We start from the raw sequence: 18246 nt of genomic DNA, 5'->3' as shown, positions 1-18246 counted from the left end.
TCATCGAGTCCAGTCGCCTGCCCTCATGGCATGACCAAATACTGTCTAGTCCATCTCTGATAGACATTTATCTAACCTACTCTTAAATATCTTCAGAGATGGAGATTCCACAACCTCCCGAGGCAATTTATTCCAGTGTTTAACCACCCTGACAGTTAGGAACTTTTTCCTAACGTCCAACCTAAACCTCCCTTGCTGCAGTTTAAGCCCATTGTTTCTTGTTCAATCCTTAGAGGCTAAGATGAACAAGTTTTCTCTCATCTCCTTATGACACCCTTTTAGATACCTGAAAACTGCTATCATGTCCCCTCTCAGTCTTCTCTTTTCCAAACTAAACAAACCCAATTCTTTCAGCCTTCCTTCATAGGTCATGTCCTCAAGACCTTTAATCATTCCTGTTGCTCTTTTCTGGACCCTCTCCAATTTCTCCACATCTTTCTTGAAATGCGGTGCGCAGAACTGGACACAATACTCCAGCTGAGGCCTGACCAGCGCAGAGTAGAGCAGAAGAATAACTTCTCATGTCTTGCTCACAACACACCTGGTTAATGCATCCCAAAATCACTTTTGCTTTTTTTGCAACATCACACTGTTGACTCATATTTAGCTCGTGGTCCACTATAACCCCTAGATCCCTTTCTGCCAAACTCCTTCCTAGACAGTCTGTTCCCATTCTATATGTGAAACTGATTGTTCCTTCCTAAGTGGAGCACTTTGCATTTGTCTTTATTAAACTTCATCCTGTTTACCTCAGACCATTTCTCCAATTTGTCCAGATCATTTTGAATTTTGACCCTATCCTCCAAAGCAGTTGCAATCCCTCCCACTTTTGTATCATCTGCAAACTTAATAAATATATTTTCTATGCCAATATCTAAGTCATTGATGAAGATATTGAACCGAGCCAGTCCCAAAACAGACCCCTGCGGAACCCCACTTGTTATACCTTTCCAGCAGGATTGGGAACCATTAATAACTACTCTCTGAGGAAGTGGGTATTCATCCACGAAAGCTCATGCTCCAAAACGTCTGTTAGTCTATAAGGTGCCACAGGATTCTTTGCTGCTTTCTCTGAGTACGGTTATCCAGCCAGTTATGCACCCACCTTATAGTAGCCCCATCTAAATTGTATTTGCCTAGTTTATCGATAAGAATATCATGCAAGACTGTATCAAATGGCTTACTAAAATCTAGGTATACCACATCCACTGCTTCTCCCTTATCAACAAGACTCGTTATCCTATCAAAGAAAGCTATCAGATTAGTTTGACATGATTTGTTCCCTACCACCTTCCAAGTGTTTGCAGATGATTTCCTTAATTACTTTCTCCATTATCTTCCCTGGCACAGAAGTTAAACTAACTGGTCTGTAGTTTCCTGGGTTGTTTTTATTTCCCTTTTTGTAGATGGGCACTATATTTGCTCTTTTCCAGTCTTCTGGAATCTCTCCTGTCTCCCATGATTTACCAAAGATAATAGCTAGAGGCTCAGATACCTCCTCTGTTAGCTCCTTGAGTATTCTACGATGCATTTCATCAGGCCCTGGTGACTTGCAGGCCTCTAACTTTTCTAAGAGATTTTTAACTTATTCTTTTTTTATTTTCTCTTCTAACCCTACCCTCTTCCCATTAGCATTCACTATGTTAGGCATTCCTTCAGACTTCTCGGTGAAGACCAAAATAAAGAAGTCATTAAGCATCTCTGCCATTTCCAAGTTTCCTGTTACTATTTCTCTCTCCTCACTGAGCAGTGGGCCTACCCTGTCTTTGATCTTCCTCTTGCTTCTAATGTATTGATAAAAAGTCCTTGTTTCCCTTTATTCCCGTAGCTAGTTTGAGCTCATTTTGTGCCTCTCTCTTTCTAATCTTACCCCAGCATTGCTGTGCTGTTTGTCCATATTTATCCTTTGTAATTTGTCGTTTCCATTTTTTTATATGACTCCTTTTTATTTTTTAGCTCATGCAAGATCTAATGGTTAAGCTGAGGTGGTCTTTTGCCACATTTTCTATCTTTCCTACCCAGCAGAATAGCTTGCTTTTTGGCCCTTAATAGTGTCCCTTTGAAAAACTGCCAACTCTCCTCAGTTGTTTTTCCCTTCAGTCTTGATTTCTCATGGGACCTTACCTATCAGCTCTCTGAGCTTACCAAAATCCACCTTCCTGAAATTCACTGTCTCTATTTTGCTGTACTCCCTATGATTTCATGACCACTTTCACTCAAGCTATCTTCCACTTTCAAATTCTCAATGAGTTCCTCCCTATTTGTTAAAATCAAGTCTAGAACAGCTTCCCCCCAGTAGCTTTTTCAACCTTCTGAAATAAAAAAGTTATATATAATGCAGGTCAAGAATTTGCAGTGCACTTCAACTCAGGTCCATGTGCAAGGCAGCGTAGCTGGATAGAGCCACAGGTTCCACCACAGAATGGAAAACTTGTAACCTAGCATTAAAGTACAAATATAGATGATCACGCCCAGGGTTCCCTGACATGGGACAGCTAACTGGAGTCCTAGTAACCCTGGGCTTTTACACTGCAGTGTAGACATAGCCAGAGGCACTGAATGACTGTAGTGTTGATGGGAATATGTTGCTTCTCCTGCTTCACCCTCTTCCCAAGCCCAGTCTATCACAAACACCTGCTTCCCACAACAGACACCCTTCCCCACCCATAGGCGTGCTACCCTTGGCTGAGGAAGGGAACTGAACACCCCAGCCAGACAGGAGCCAAAAATAACGGCGCACACCGCCCCCCTCTGGACGAGCAGACAGCGAGCTATGATCGCCGAAACCTCGCCTAGGGCAGAAGAGGGGTGACCCCAACAGACACCTGCCGACTGCACAAAAAACACCCACTACCCCGACATCCCGCCCTCGCACGCGCCCTCCTCTCCTACATACGTTGTGAAACGCCGAGAGCGCTAACGTCTCTTCAGCGTCCTGTCTCGCGGGATTTCCCCACTGGCTTCTCGCGAGAATGAAGGCAGGCGGCTGCCACGGAGATGGAGCCGCCGCAGCGCGTGCCTACCGGTCTCCCCGCGATACTGGCGGTAACTTCCTCCGCCCACCCTGGCGAGCCGCGCGTGGGGGTCCCCATGGCGGGGCGGTGGGTGCGGGCCCCGGGGAGGGGAGATCTCTGGGGCGTCGGTGGGTGGGGGCTGGTCGGGGGGATGTTGGGGGCCCCGCTGGGTCGGGGGGATGTTGGTCTCTGGTACCGCAGTGTATGGAGTAGGTGAGAATTCGGCTGCCTTTGGGGAAGTAATCAGGTAGCCTTGGTACGTGACGTACCGGGAGTTATTGGGCTTTCTCGTTATTCTGGTGGTAGAAAGGGCTCTGTGGGCATGAGAGAGTGAAGCTGGTAAACCCCTCCTTGTACAGGCCCAGTCATGTGTGTCACTGGCCCCCGAATGTGTCAGAGGCCCTACTTTGCAAACACTGGCGATGTGAGGAGTCCCATTGAGTGTAAGTGAAGTTACTCACATGTGTAAGTGTCTGTAAAGGCCAGGCAATCTGTTTTACTTCATCTTGTTTTGTTTCCTTGTTTAAAGGAAGCTTTACGTTGGGGCTGTCTGCTTTAATGTTAAATCCTTTTCTTAGTCTGCATTCCAACTCTGTGCTTTTCTGATGTCAGTAATTTAGAAGAATAAAGCGAAACTCCAGTTTTGCAATTGATAACTGTTAATATGTAAGCCTAGAGTAACAAGGTTAGCTTTAGTACAAGTAAGATGAAAGTTTATGTTGTTTCCTAAAAGTTTCCTAATTGATTTCATGTTTCATCTGCAGCAGACAGACTGGTCTGAACCATGGCTATTGGGACTTGCAGTTTTCCACATCCTCTGCTTCCTGATCACTTGCTTTTCATTCCAGCGCTATCACCTGCAGATAGGGCATTTTCTCTGCATGGGTGAGTAGAGTATTAATAGCTTGCCCGAGTTTGAAATAGGCGTCCATATCTTTAAAGTTATGCATATTATTATACATCTCCTCTATGGCACACTAGTGATTATAATTCTGTTTGTGCTCATTTGTTATTATATACAATCCACTTAGTAATGTAATATACCGTTCAACAGAATATATATACAATAATATCCCCCTTTTTACTATAATAAGCCTGATTTATTTTTTTGTGTTCTGTCTCCCAAACAGCTTGAACTAGCAACTCAAAAATATTTTAAATCTTTTGGAATTGTTGAAGACTTAATGTAGGGTGGTTTTGTGGTTGAGAATTATTTAGCAGTTAAGTGGTTTCCATGTACCCTGATATAACGCTGCCCTCGGGAGCCAAAAAATCTTACTGCGTTATAGGTGAAACCGCATTATATTGAACTTGCTTTGATCTGCTGGAGCGTGCAGCCTCTCCCCCCCGCCCTGGCCCCCCAGAGCGCTACTTTATCGCATTATATCCAAATTCGTGTTATATCGGGTTGCGTTACATCGGGGTAGAGGTGTACTTTGTGTCTATATTGGTGATTCAGTAGGAAGAGATTCTTAAACTTTGTTGTATGGTTTCTGTTATTAATAGTAGTTGTTAGAGTAGATGTGTTTGATCAAGTTTTAATACAGCAACCTTCAATTAAGGTGAGAGCTGACAATACCCATCTGAGACCATCACAAAGCCTTCCTGCAAAATCAGGGAAGACCAATCTTTTGGCATTCCTGGTATTTCTCAGGAAAAAGGCAAGCAGGGAAAAAAGAAGTGTTTGGGGGAAAAGATGGGAGGTGAGAAGAATTTTTAGGCCTTCTTTATATTCCATGTACAACCAAAAATAGCGTACATATGGAACCTTATGTAGTTCACCTTTAAAGTCACCCAAGCTGCCTTAACTTTGTGCCTGCATCATTTTCCACAAAACAGTGAACCACGAGGTGACTATGTATGTAGACAATACACTTCCTCATTGCACCAGTGTCTCTGAAAAAAAGTGATTTAACTGGACCACAGAACTGTTGATAGCCTGGGTATATATTAGTATTAGTCCAAAGTGTGCTAGGCTTCACCTCACTGCAAGTCACTATTGCTTTTTTCAGAGCCATAAATGGTCAACAGAAATTATATCTCTTCACAAGAACTGAGTTCAGGACAATTATCTGAAAGCATACAAAGTTTCAAATTTCTTTGTATAGACGTGCAGCTATAATAATATGGGAGGCTGCGAACTTCATAGAGGCAGTGTCTCAATCAGGAACAGCCAAGGGTGCAGGACACTTATGTATAAATCTAAAGCCAGGTATAAAAGTTTGATTTCTTAGACAAATTTTGCAAGTAAAGTGGATTAAAGATGTTGCTTTAAATTCCTCATTTAAGAAAACAACAACACTATCAAACATTCATCAGGATGTCTCGTGGCATGTACACAGGGAGGAGGGTTGGCAGAGGACAGGAGAAAGATGATTATTTTGGTGACTCCTAATTAGATATTTCCTAATATCTGGTGTATTGTTTTTATTTTAACCTATCCAGGCTTTCAGGCAATTGTGTTTTCTGAGAACTAAAAGGTTCTCTTCATGTTTTTAGTGTCTAAGTAATTTGGTAGATATTTACAACCTTAATTCTAAGATAATTACTTATTTTTTGATGAGGTTTTTGCTTTTGCATTCAATTTTACAACTGAACCATCAGTAAGATTGACTAAAAAGTTGTATTTTATACTGTAGATTTGATTATATTGACCTTTTTCTATGAACTTATACCTGTGCATTTATCATTTTGTAATACTACATTTGTTTTGAGATCTCATGTGGGACACAAACATTCAGAATTATGTTTGTGCAATTAGTCTCAACTATGTAATAACTCCCCTTTTTGGGTGGGGAGTAATAATATATATCGAGTAGGCAACCTATGGCACGTATGCCAAAGGCGGTACGTGAGCTGATTTTCAGTGGCACTCACACTGCCCAGGTCCTGGCCGTCAGTCCAGGGGGCTCTGCATTTTAATTTAATTTTAAATTAGGCTTCTTGAAATTTTAAAAACCTTATTTACTTTACATATAACAATAGTTTAGTTATAGACTTATAGAAAGAGACCTAAAAACGTTAAAATCTATTACTGGCACACGAAGCCTTAAATTAGAGTGAATAAATGAAGACTCGCCACACCATTTCTGAAAGGTTGCCGACCCCTGATGTATATAATGTGTACAGGCTCAGAACTGATCACCAGCTGTCCATTTTGTCAAGAAATATTCAACCTAATATTAGTTTCCTTCTGTGATCCAGTGGCCTTGGTGTATTGTGCTGAATATATCAATGAACTGGCTGCTATGAATTGGAGGTAATTACATTAACTTCTGTTTTCATATTTAAATTTTGCTTTTATTGGTAATGCTGTTTTGTTTTGTTTTTTTATAATCCTCAAAAGCAATTTTTAAATGAAGTATCGCATCCCTCAGCAGGGGAAAGTAGTATAATGGATGGTTTCATTAGTTAACAAAAAAAAAAAACCTGAACATAAAAATTATAATACAATATGTGCTAAGTATTATATTTTGTTTAGTACTGTATACCTAACTCTTATCCTTAAGGGGGGAAATCATTTACATTGTTTTTCATATGGATCCTGTTTATGCTTTTCTTGTTTGACAATTTTTAGAAACATTACAGATTCAGGTTATCTGTTTTTGTTTTAGTTCAAATTAACCCCAGAAAACTTCTGAAAACCCGTTTAAGTCACAAGTGAAAACAGGGCTAGGTGGTTTTTTTTAGAGGAGTTGGAAGGTGTTTTTGCTTTTGATCATGAAATTCATCCGTATTTTTATTTGTGCAAGAGTATCAACATTTTTGCATGATTGGTCTCTGCTCAAGAGACATAATGCTAAAACAACAAGGTGTGATAATACTTGTCTATTTATATGTCTGGGTCAAGCCTGGGCTAATAATTGTACGAAGTGGGAGATATGACTTACTGAGCTCAGACTTGGGTACCTAAAACTATGAATTTAGGGCCAAATTTTTAAGGGCATTTGGGCACAAAGTTGCATGTAGGCAGCTAGTGGGATTTTCAAAAGTACACAAGTACCTAATTGCCACTGAAATCTATGGAGTTAGACACCTAATTGCTTTTTAAAATCCCATTAGATGCTTATCTGCATCTTTAGGTGTCTAAATGCCTTTAAAAATCTGGCTCTTAATCTGTATTTAGACACCTAAAAAAAAATTGGCCTGATTTTTCAGAGGTACTGAGCCTCCATATCTTCCCATGACTTAAATGAGAGCTATAGTTGTGCATCACCCTGAAAAGTAGGTGTTTTTATTGAGACATCTAACTATTTATGTGTGTGCCAAACTTGAAACATGAATGCTTGAAAATTCTGGCTCTAATGCATAAATACTTTGTGTATTCAAATATCAGAAATAATTGAAATTGGTATCTACAGAAGAAGAACTATTTCATAAATGTAGGAGTATGTTTTCTTTCTGATGCATAAGCACAGCTTCCTAATGTGAATGTGCATGCACAATTTTCAAAGAGGATGTTGTATCTGTTAGTCACTTTGGATGTGTCTACACTGCACTTTCTGGCCCATGCAAGCTGATTTGGGCTTGCGAGGCTTGGGCTAAGGAGTTAATGTGGTAGCCCAAGTCAGCTGTCACAGGTTTTTAATCGCAGAGACATACCTTCAGTTGCGGTGTAGATGTTGGGACTCAGGCTGCAGCCTAGTCATTAGGATCCAAGGCAGGAGGGTCCATGAGCCCAGGCTGCAGCCGAGCCCAAACATCTACACAGCAATTAAACAGCCCCCTGAGCCTGAGTCAGCTGGCACAGGCCAGCTGCAGGTTTTTAATTGCAGTGTACAATTCTACCACATTAACAAAAATATTGTGCAGAAATGAAAGGGTAGAATTGGTTACAGTATGCATACACAGCAGAGCATACATGCACAGGAATTATTTCTTATTGAAATGTAATGTATGAAGTATGCTGAGTAACACTTGTTTTTTTATTACAGGTTATTTTCTAAATACCAATATTTCGATTCAAGAGGGATGTTTATTTCCCTAGTATTTTCAGCTCCATTGCTGTTGAATGCTATAATAATAGTGGTATGTGTTTTAATTTAAGTTTAAATTTATAATCTGCTTTATTATAAATATAATATGGACACATTATATGTAAATATATTTACTTTTCAGATTACCTGGGTTTATAAAACATTGAATGTAATGACTGAATTGAAGACACTACAGCAAAAAAGAAGAGCAGAAAAAGAAAAGAAAAAGTGAATATTAATTGATTTATTTTCAATAACACTGTATGTAACCATTCCTTCCATCTTTTTTTTATTTTTTTTTATTTTTTTTATTTTTTGGTACCTTCATCAGCTACAAATCGTCCTTGTTTACATGTGATATGAAGATGGCCATGCAAACAGAAAAAAGCTGATTTTAAAAAAACTTCATGCTCTTTACTATACAGTAGTTTGTTTTGTGCTGCGCCAATGCTATAGCCTCAGCTGGATTAGACTTTCATATCTTCTGCTCAATAATCACTTGTCCATAAATCACATATTTATTTCAGAGGGTGCTCATTAAGGGCCTGATTTGAAATCCACATAAAGTCAATTGGAGCTTTGGTGTGGATTTCTGTGGGTGGTGGATTATACCCCATCTTTGCTTACAGTGTTTTATTATGAATTTTAAGTCTTGACATATTGTTAAAAAAAAAAAAATATTGTGGATCTCCTGCATCCCACCAGGTGTATGTTAATAAGCAACTCTTACAGAATCAGTTTACAAATAAAAAGATTTTTTTTTCTAACTCCCAGTCCTATAAATTCCAGCTGAGACACGATGGTCAAGATGGGTTCTGAAAAATATTTGGCAGTCATGATGGATGATCAGCCGAACATGAGTGCCCATTGCAACACCAGCCAAAAGGACTTTTGCAATCCTGCAGAATCTCAAGTAAGAGTAGGAAGGCTGCTTTACCTCTGTATCTGGCACTGGTGCAACCACTGCTGGCATACTGTGTTCAGTTCCGGTGTTCACAGTTCAAGAAGACTATTGATATATTGGAAAGGGTTCACAGGAGAGCCACAAGAATGATTTAAAGGATTAGAAAACATGCTTTATAATGACTGAGCTCTTTAGGTGGGTTATGCAAAAGGGACTTAGGCATTGTGATGCTGTGGTACAAATGTCTAACTGCTAGGCAACAGGAGCAATGGGACCCACAAATCTGAGATAGGCACTTAAGCTTCCTATATGATGCATGGGAAGAGCTAGGCACTTGAGAATGTGATCTTCAAAGCCAGCACACTAGGCAGGGAGTCGCCTAAGCTAGCAATGGCAAATGCTGACCAGAGTGGTATGTCCTAAGACCCATCTGTCTGTCGGAGATAGTGCCTATCTTTGCTTAGCAAGGTGTGACTGGGAACCCCTCTGGAATCATGGTTTAGGAGCCTAAGGCACTGCTTGCAAAAATGAGTTAGAGGCCTCTGTTGCTCCATACAAAATGTGGCGCTGCCCACTAGATAATTTTTAGCATAGTGAAGAAAGCATTCACCTGGGATAGGGGAGAGCCAGGTTCAATTCCCCTCTCTGCCAGAGGGGGAAAAGATTTGAACAGGTGGTTTCCCACACCTCAAGAAGATGCTATAATCCAGGGGTAGGCAACCTGCGGCACGCGAGCTGATTTTCAGTGGCACTCACACTGCCCAGGTCCTGGCCACCAGTCCGGGGGACTCTGCATTTTAATTTAATTTTAAATGAAGCTTCTTAAACATTTTAAAAACCTTATTTACTTTACATACAACAATAGTTTAGTTATAGACTTACAGAAAGAGACCTTCTAAAAACATGAAAATGTATTACTGGCATGCAAAACCTTAAATTAGAGTGAATAAATGAAGACTTGGCACACCACTTCTGAGAGGTTGCTGACCCCTGCTATAATCCATTACCTATGGGATATTGTGATGTGGGTCTCTCTCAATCTCATAAAATGTTCCACTGTGGTTCCATGATGATTGATTGGAGCAGGGTGACTGGGTGCAGGATTTTCCACTTCCTAGGTGGGTGCTGTAATCACCGTGCTACTGTCATATTCTGTCACCCAGTGACTGTTCCACTATGCCTAAAAACCTAGTCATTGGGCCAGAGACTAATGCAGTATGACTGAAAAGATGATCTGGTACAGACTTCCAAAGAACATATTAACATTAAACTCTGAATATTAATCTGCATAAGAAGAGTAATACTAAGATCCCAAGTTTACATACATATATAAGCTTAACTTTAATAACTTGAGTAGTCCCCTTAACGCCAGTAAGAGTACTCATATGAGTAAAGTTAAGCATGTGCATAAGCTTTTGAGGGATGTGGGCCCAAGTTTGTATCACAAGTGTATTTAGGTTATGGTAAACATGTACAGTGATTTGGCTATAGATAATTTCCTTGATCTGCTATACAATAAGACTGACTATTGAGAGATCAAGTATAGCTGTGTAAAAATGCCTCACCAGTGGAAAAAATAGGATTTTGTGAAATTCACCCTTAATCAAATTAATAAATTTTCACAGTCTGCTCTTTTAATATGAGATAAGGAAAATGAAAAATAGTTTTTCTAGAACTGTATAAAATTCTCATGGGATCAGCTGTTACAAACAAAACTGCTATGTCTGAACTTAGACATACAAGAGAATTCATAGAGCAGTTCTCTAAGTTATAAATAAATGTAACGGGGAAAAAATTAAGGACCCCTTCCTGTTTCCAAGCATCCTGTACTCTATTTCTCTTTTTAGGTGCTGATCTTGCAAGCTGATCAGTGGGGACAGTTCTCTGCACCTTTTGTGGAGCTGAACCAAAATCAGTGAAGCTTGTGCAGTCCTAAGAGTCCACCCACACAGATTGCCTTATAAGGGCTGGGCCCTTCAGCATCAGGGACATGTCTCACTTTGTCTTGTACAGCAAGACAACAATGTTGGAGCATAATAAATAAGAGACTGCAGTGCTTAACAGAATAATGCACATGCCAATACACAATCTTTAATAAGTAAAAATGGCAGTTTTAGCATTGAGGAAGCTGGATATCACCATAATGCTACAATAGTTTGCATACTTTTAAGTGGATAGAAGCTGGATGTTTTCTTTGTTAAAAATCAGTTAATACAAAAGCACAATGGCTTCTTTTTCCCCAAAGTGTGGATATGTGCACATTCAAAGAGAATAGGTGCCAAATCAATAAAGTAAGTATTTTTTTTTAAAATTGGAGTCTTAGCTTTGTTCAGCTCCAGGAAACTCTCAAAATACACTTCAGAATGCTAAGTATAATTGAAGCAGCACATGGTTTTAAGCCTTCTCCGTTAAAAGGTCTCTTAAAGATAAATAGCAATACATTTAAGAAAAATAATATAGTTGTATAAATTAATGACTACAAACTGAGCCAAGTGTGATTTCCAAATGAAATAAAATGTAAATAACAAAAGTATTTCTGCATTTTTTTTCCCCCATGGGATTATCAAGCCTTACTTATGTTGATTACTTTTCCTATAGATAACCTTTTTGTGTAACATTATGAAGGAAATTTTAAGTTTTAGAGTGAGGGAAATACATACAAGAACAGTAAAAAATGTTTTTCAGATTTATAAAAAAAATGAAATGTGTTTTTAACCATAAGAGCATCCCTCAGAGAATTAAATGGAAAGTGCCGATTGTGTTGGTTATAATAGGAATGGATTTATGAAGTGATAGAACAATAAATTTAATCTAAAAGCCTACTTGCTGACAAACCTAAAATAATTACATCCTGAATTTAGACAGTTTTTGCTGACTTCAGCTTTCTATATGTATAAGTAACTTGGGGCTACATTTCTATTTGTGGTAAAAAGCCTGAGTCCACATGCTTGCCTGGAAGATTTCAATGGAGGTTTTGTGAGGAAAAGACTCCTTCTCAGTGAACCTGGAGCAGCAAAGACACAGCCAAGAGATAGCTGCTCTACTAACTACTGCATACTTTGGGCTACAAAGGGGAATTTAGTCATTGGATTCATGTAAGTGGCAGAGACAAGCTACACCCCCAACATGCCCTGATCTCTTCTCAGTGCTATGGGGAGAACCACCGTGGAATAATGCTAAAAGGTGCATGAGGAGTATGACGTCCATCCTTCCTGTAGCCCAGTTTTCTCTCTATTTGAATCATGGCACTTCTGGTGCATTATGTGCCTCTGAAAGGGGGGCAATTAGGACTGTGACCTAAATTTGCTAAAGAACCTTAAATGCAATAGAATTTGAAGTTAACATCATTCCAAATGCAAAACTGGTTAATGAACTGAGCTGAGGTGAATTTCCCCAAAGACACTTGATGCGACTCTGTCTGGAAACTTGAGGAGGAGGAGAAGAAAAAAAAACGAGGAGTCAGTTTTTAACAATTTCATTCTATATAAGAGGACACACACTCTGGATTGGAACAGGTTTACTGAAAGTAATGTGTTCCTTCAGTTCAATAAGACAAGAAGTCAGATTATTTTTCCCCCTTTTTATTTTAAAGCTAAACTAAATCTGTTAAGAATGAGGACATCTACTAGTACTGACATGCAGCAATCACTTAGGGCTAGATTTTGAAAGGTATTCAGATGCCTGAAGACGCAGATTGGTGCCTAATGGGATTTTCAAAAGTGTTTAAGCAAGTTAGGCACCTAACACACATTGATTTCAATGGGCTTGGCCATTAAGAACATGCATAATTTTAAACATGAGTAATTGATGGGACTAGTCACATGCATAAAGCTATGCATGGACTTAAGTGCTTTGCTGGATCAGGGCCTCAAGTAGCATACTCATTTTGATAAATCTATCGTGTATGCATTTCAGAAAATGTGTAGCATAGCTTCTGCTAGGGTACTATATTAACTTTAAAACTTAGCCTTGTGTGTGTATAAAGGATTGTCATCTGGAGGAGGAAAGGTTTGGTTTGCCTTTTTTACGTAGGTTTTAGTAGTATAAAACTTTGGGAAAAAGTTTGAAGTCAGAAATAACTGTTGAATTTTGGTGATCAAAATTACACTGAAGTTTTGGACTCAAGACCTTTTCCAATTATTTGAGCTATAGCAACTTTTAAAAAAAAAAAGAGGTTATATGTTAGGAATTTGGATGATAAAGAATCAAGTTTCTAATTTAGTGAATGTTTTGTTCCTCTATCATGTTGAACTGTTTTTTACATGTATATATGTGTGTGTGTGTGTCTCATGCTTTTTAACATAATTAGGGGAAAATACTTGTAAACACTTAACTTTACAGTGTGACTAAAAGCAGTTTGTGCAAGTTGTTAACCAAAGTTTGTATCTCGGCACAGAAAACTTAGATACAAATGTATACACAGATATACAGTATCAAATTTAAATATTTTTAAATGCGGAACACCCCAGAAATCTTGTACACCTCTACCCTGATATAAGGCTGTCGTCAGGAGTCAAAAAATCTTACCGTGTTATAGGTGAAACCATGTTATAACGAATTTGCTTTGATCCGCCAGAGCATGCAGCCCTGCTCCCCCTGGAGTGTTGCTTTACTGTATTACATCCATATTTATGTTATCTTGGGGTAGAGGTGTATATGTTCAAGACATAGGGATCAGTTTTGAGTATGGAAACATCAGTTTACATCCAGTACAAGTGTAATATGAGTAGGGAATACTATGGTAAATTAGGATTTATGGGGCCCTATGCAGTATTATTAAAACTGGTGCCCCTATGCCTGACTTGCTCTTAGCAACACAAATGTAACCTTACAGTAATGAAAAACTTGCCACGTGCACTTTATTAAAACTAGTTTAAACAAGTTAAGCATTCTATAATGGTGATGGACTATTTGTCCGTTTCCCCCACCACCACCACCATCATTGCAGATGCACATGGAGCTTCGTGTGGAGCAGACGCTGCTGCAGCCTGGGCTTGCAGCCTGGAGCGAGAGGGATGAGGCAGCAAAGGATACAGAGCTGCCCTGCTGGTGGGGTGGGAGGGAATGGGGCAGGGGGAACTGGGTCTCCAATTGCTCCATGGGACCTGGGCTGAGAGGGCTTACCTGGAACAAGGAGCACCCACAGGTCAGGGTGTCCATCCCCTGGGTGCTGGTGCTGCCTCCTGCCCGGCATGGTTGAGGAACCCCATGCTCCCTGGCCTCTGCATTCAAATAATAGCTGAGGTGGGTGCTCGGGGCAGGGGGGGAACTGCCTGCACAATGCCCTCCCACCAGCACGGCCCAATGTCTTTCAGGGGCCTGAGTGCGCAGGAAGGAGGTTGGGGGTCTGTGCCATGGGGAAGCCCAGCTGTCTGCAGTTGTTCGGCAACCAGAAACCCCTGGGCCTGCTGTCTAGCCTCCCCCTTGCACCACCAAGTGGTACAAGCCTCTGGAGTGAGGAGGTGGGGCCTGAGGAACACAGCTGCAGAGGCTGAGAGCTTCTCTCTGCCCCCATCACTGGCAGGAGCCTCAGCTAGCAGCCAGCTGGCCGAGAGGAGCAAGTGGGCGAGGGGGCAGGGAGAAGGCAGCCCTGGGCCTACTAGCCAAGAGCAGCTGGGGGGAGGGGCTGGGCGGAGAGGAACCAGCACCTCACCTGGTTGGCTGTGGCGCACAGGGAGCATCTGGCCGGGCCAGAACACAGCGCCCTCTTTGGCAGACTCCCTGGGCACCCACCCCAGACACCCACCCCAAAAGGGCTGTGTCTGGTCCTGGTGGTGCCCCAAATTTTCTCATGCCCTATGCAGCCGCTTATGCTGCGTATGCCTAAGGATGGCCCTGATTGAATGTTTCACACACAAAAACTGACTTCTTATTTCTCTTGTGATATTTTCCATACTGCCCATCTCCATAGTAGCTAAGCAACTAACTGCAACATATAGGAATGAGCAAGAATGCTTAGAATCTAAACATGAGTAGATACGTTGTGTTATGTATATTTTTACTATTGTAAAGTGCCCCATACACTCATGATTTAAATAAAAACCTCTACAGGGAAATCACTTAAAAAAGATAATTTATGCATCACACTGCAATGTAAGGTCCAAATCCAGCAGACATGTATATATATGCTTAATGCTGATTCCAGTGGAATTACTCATGGTAGTAAAGTTAAGCATGTTGGTAAGTGCTTGCAGGATCAGGGCCTATCACTGTAAATAGGTTTTAATTAAATAGTAGTGGAACTGGTTAAAATAAAACCAATTTCTTAAAATGGACAAGCTCCATACAACATACATGATGTACATACAAATTCAGCCCAGAATCAAATAAACAGAATAAGCTACCCTTTCTTCCCAACTCCTCATTCAAAGGCCTGAGAAAAGAGGCTTTGCACAGTGCCCTGAAGGTCAGTAGGTTCAGTTAGATCAGCAGTTCTCAAACTGTAGCAACATGAGGACCCACATTTTGATTTTAAATTTTTTCATGGACCCCCAAGCTCCCCACTCAGACCTAGGACCTGCCCCCACTCCACTCCTTCCCCCAAGACCCCACTCCTGCTCCACCTCTTCCTGTCCCAGCCCCTCCTTTTCCCTGCTTCCCCTCCCTCCCACTGCCTCCTGCACTCTGCTGAACAGTTGTTTCCCGGCAAGTAGGAGGCGCCGGGAGGGAGTGGGCTGAGTTGATCAACTGGGCCCATGGACTCCCTAGGGCATACCCTCATGTACCCGCAGGGGTCTGCAGACCCCAGTTCGAGAAACTCTGGGTTAGATGAATAAAGGAGACAAATTCCAAAGTCGAGATCCCTTTGTGCGAAGTATCCTGCCAAACTAGTCATTCAGATCTTAGGACTCTAAGCACATGAGAAACCTCAGCTGTCATGGGAGGAAATGTGCAGAAAGGCAGTCTCCCATATATTAGGACCTAGGGCTTTATGAATCTTAGAAGAGACTGTAAATAACATTCTGAGATGGATACAGATCTTTGATCATACAGTAGAAATAATGATGTTTTAGGAGCACCTCAACTGGTCTAAGAATCCATGGTATCTGAATATATTTGTGGATGTTCAGTCATCAGCACAAGTTCAATGTGGGTAAAACAACAAATTCCCCCACCCCACACACATCATTCTCACTACCCTCTTTCTCAATCACTGTTGATAACAGCACTATCCTTACTGTCACTCAATCCTGTACTCTGGGTGCCATCCTTGACTCAAACCTATCTCAAAGTCTTCACAGTGACCTCATGGTGCCTAGGGCAGCCCTCCCTGGAAATGCCAAGGCTGGTGGGTAATACTGAAGTTAAACTCCCCAATCAGTCACAAACTCTGCTTCAGATCCCCCACATTGGTTAGCAAGAAGCAAAAAATAAACCGCACATCCCCTTTATGCATTCCAGCATTCCAGTTATAGATTCATAGACTCTACAACTCGAAGGGACCTCGAGAGCTCATCGTCTCTGGCTCCAAGTGAGCACATAGGTTCAGTACAGTGAGAAGTTACTATATATATTTGTTTATAAGCCGAATGTTTTTGGTGAAAAAGTGACGCATCAAAGAGCAGGGGTTGGCTTACAAACAGGTCTACACCAGAATTCTATGGAATCATTGAATTGAATATCTAATATACTGTCGTTTTGTTTATCTGGAGCATCTGCAGCTATGGAGCCCCTCAGCTCCCTGTGGCGGCGATTCACCATTCCCAGCCAATGGGAGCTGCAGGAAGTGGTGCCACTTCCCGCAGATTCCATTGGCTGGGAATGGCAAACCGCGGCCACGGGGAGCTGAGCAGCTCCATGCCTGTGAATGCTCCAGGTAAACAAAAGGTCCCAACCCACTAGCGGCTTAACCTGATGGGCCGGGAGCCAAAGTTTTCCAACCCCTGAAATATAGGGTTGGCTTATGAAAGGGTCATGCAGTTCTTGCTATTTTCACCTATCCATTTTGGGGGGTCGGCTTATGAATGAACGGGCTAATGAATGAGTATATACAGTATTTCAAAAACTCTGCTCACATATACAAAATGTCCTTCTGACCCCAAAGGGTCAGCCACATTACCAGGTCAGAAAAGATTTGAATCTTACCCAAAATACCATGCTGCAAGGCAATCCTTTAGTGTCTAAAACTAAAGGTTTATTATAAAGAAAAAAGAACAAGAAAAGAGCTGTTAAACGGTAGAGCAGTCACATACATACAAAGACTTCAAAGTCCATATATCAGGTTCCTGGGGGTATTGGTGAGTTTGCTGGCTTGAAAGTCCCTCTGGAACACATCCTCAACTTGGATGGGTCGTTCAGTCCTTTGTTCAGAGCTTTATTTATAGAAAAGTTATTCCAGAGGTAAGAATCAGGAATGAAGACAAAATGGAGAAGATGCAACTGCCTTTTGTAGTCTTTTGCCATGCAGCTTGAATTTCCTTTGGTCCAAACACAAGCTGCCCAGAACATGTCCTGGAGTTCTGTCCATAGGCATGCTCCTGCATACCTTGCTGAGTCATAAGGTGTATCCCTGACCCTTTCACTAGGTTCACTGTACAATTTATATCCCTTGCTGGGCCATCAAGCAGGCTAGGCAGTGCTGATGCCAATCTGGGAGTGTCACCCAAATGCACAGCACAAGTTTGAAATACAGATTTACCCTACATATCTATAGCTCATAATACAAAGGTGATACAAACATAAACAAGATTATCACACTTGGTGATACAAACATAAGATTATCATACCTGGCAAATTTTTGCAGATACCTCACATAGTATATCTGACACAATCCATTGCCATTTTACATATCCTAAAGTGTTCCCCAGATACCATACAGTGTCACACTCACATCCAGGCTATGTCTAAGACTGTCTATACTATATGGTGGTGCAGACTACAAGGGTATGAACTGCAGAGTGCAACAAAGTGTGCTGTTTCAAAGAGGACTACTTTAATGCAAACTAGCTACCTTTAAGTTCTCTCCAGCAGTGTCCAGATGCGGCAGGTAGAGTGCAATTCTTTGGTGCTTTTTGCAGTTCATGCTCCCATAGTCCACACTGCGGCACAGCATAGACAAAACTTAAGCCTTACTCATTCTTTCTCCATATCATCTCTAGCGCTTGGTCTGCCCCAGCAACTTATGTTGGTATAACTACATCACTCAGTAATGTGGAAAATCCACACCCCTGAGTGATGCAGTTATACCAACTCCGAGTGTAGACAGTGATATGTTGATGGGAGGGCTTTTCTCATCAGCATAGCTGGTGCCTGCCAAGGAAGTGGAGTACTTAAGCTGTCAAGAGAAGCCCTCTTGTTGGCATAGGTACGGTCTTTGCTGAAGTGCTACCACTGCAGCCTTTTAAGTGTAGAA

The 18246-nt window shown here is 41.2% G+C and overlaps 1 protein-coding gene across 4 annotated transcripts; it reads left to right on the top strand.

Moving 5' to 3' along the window:
- The first annotated feature begins 2905 nt into the window (after positions 1–2905).
- Positions 2906–13775, top strand: TMEM18 (transmembrane protein 18). 4 transcript variants are annotated; one of them, XR_007774045.1, is made up of 7 exons: positions 2906–3045; positions 3779–3899; positions 6219–6273; positions 7949–8042; positions 8133–8218; positions 8780–8903; positions 10742–13775. XR_007774045.1 is itself a non-coding variant. In XM_050951073.1 (6 exons), the coding sequence occupies exons 1-6, from the start codon at positions 2998–3000 to the stop codon at positions 10746–10748; spliced, it is 411 nt and encodes a 136-aa protein (XP_050807030.1). In that variant the 5' UTR covers positions 2906–2997; the 3' UTR covers positions 10749–13775. The 4 variants fall into 4 exon arrangements, 2 of the variants coding, with proteins under 2 accessions (XP_050807030.1, XP_050807031.1); XR_007774044.1 differs by having other exon boundaries at positions 8133–8251; XM_050951073.1 differs by lacking the exon at positions 8780–8903.
- The last annotated feature ends 4471 nt before the right edge of the window (positions 13776–18246 follow it).

Source organism: Gopherus flavomarginatus, chromosome 4 (assembly GCF_025201925.1).
Source record: "Gopherus flavomarginatus isolate rGopFla2 chromosome 4, rGopFla2.mat.asm, whole genome shotgun sequence".
Lineage (NCBI taxonomy): Eukaryota > Metazoa > Chordata > Testudines > Testudinidae > Gopherus > Gopherus flavomarginatus.
This window is presented reverse-complemented; position numbering and strand designations above follow the sequence as displayed.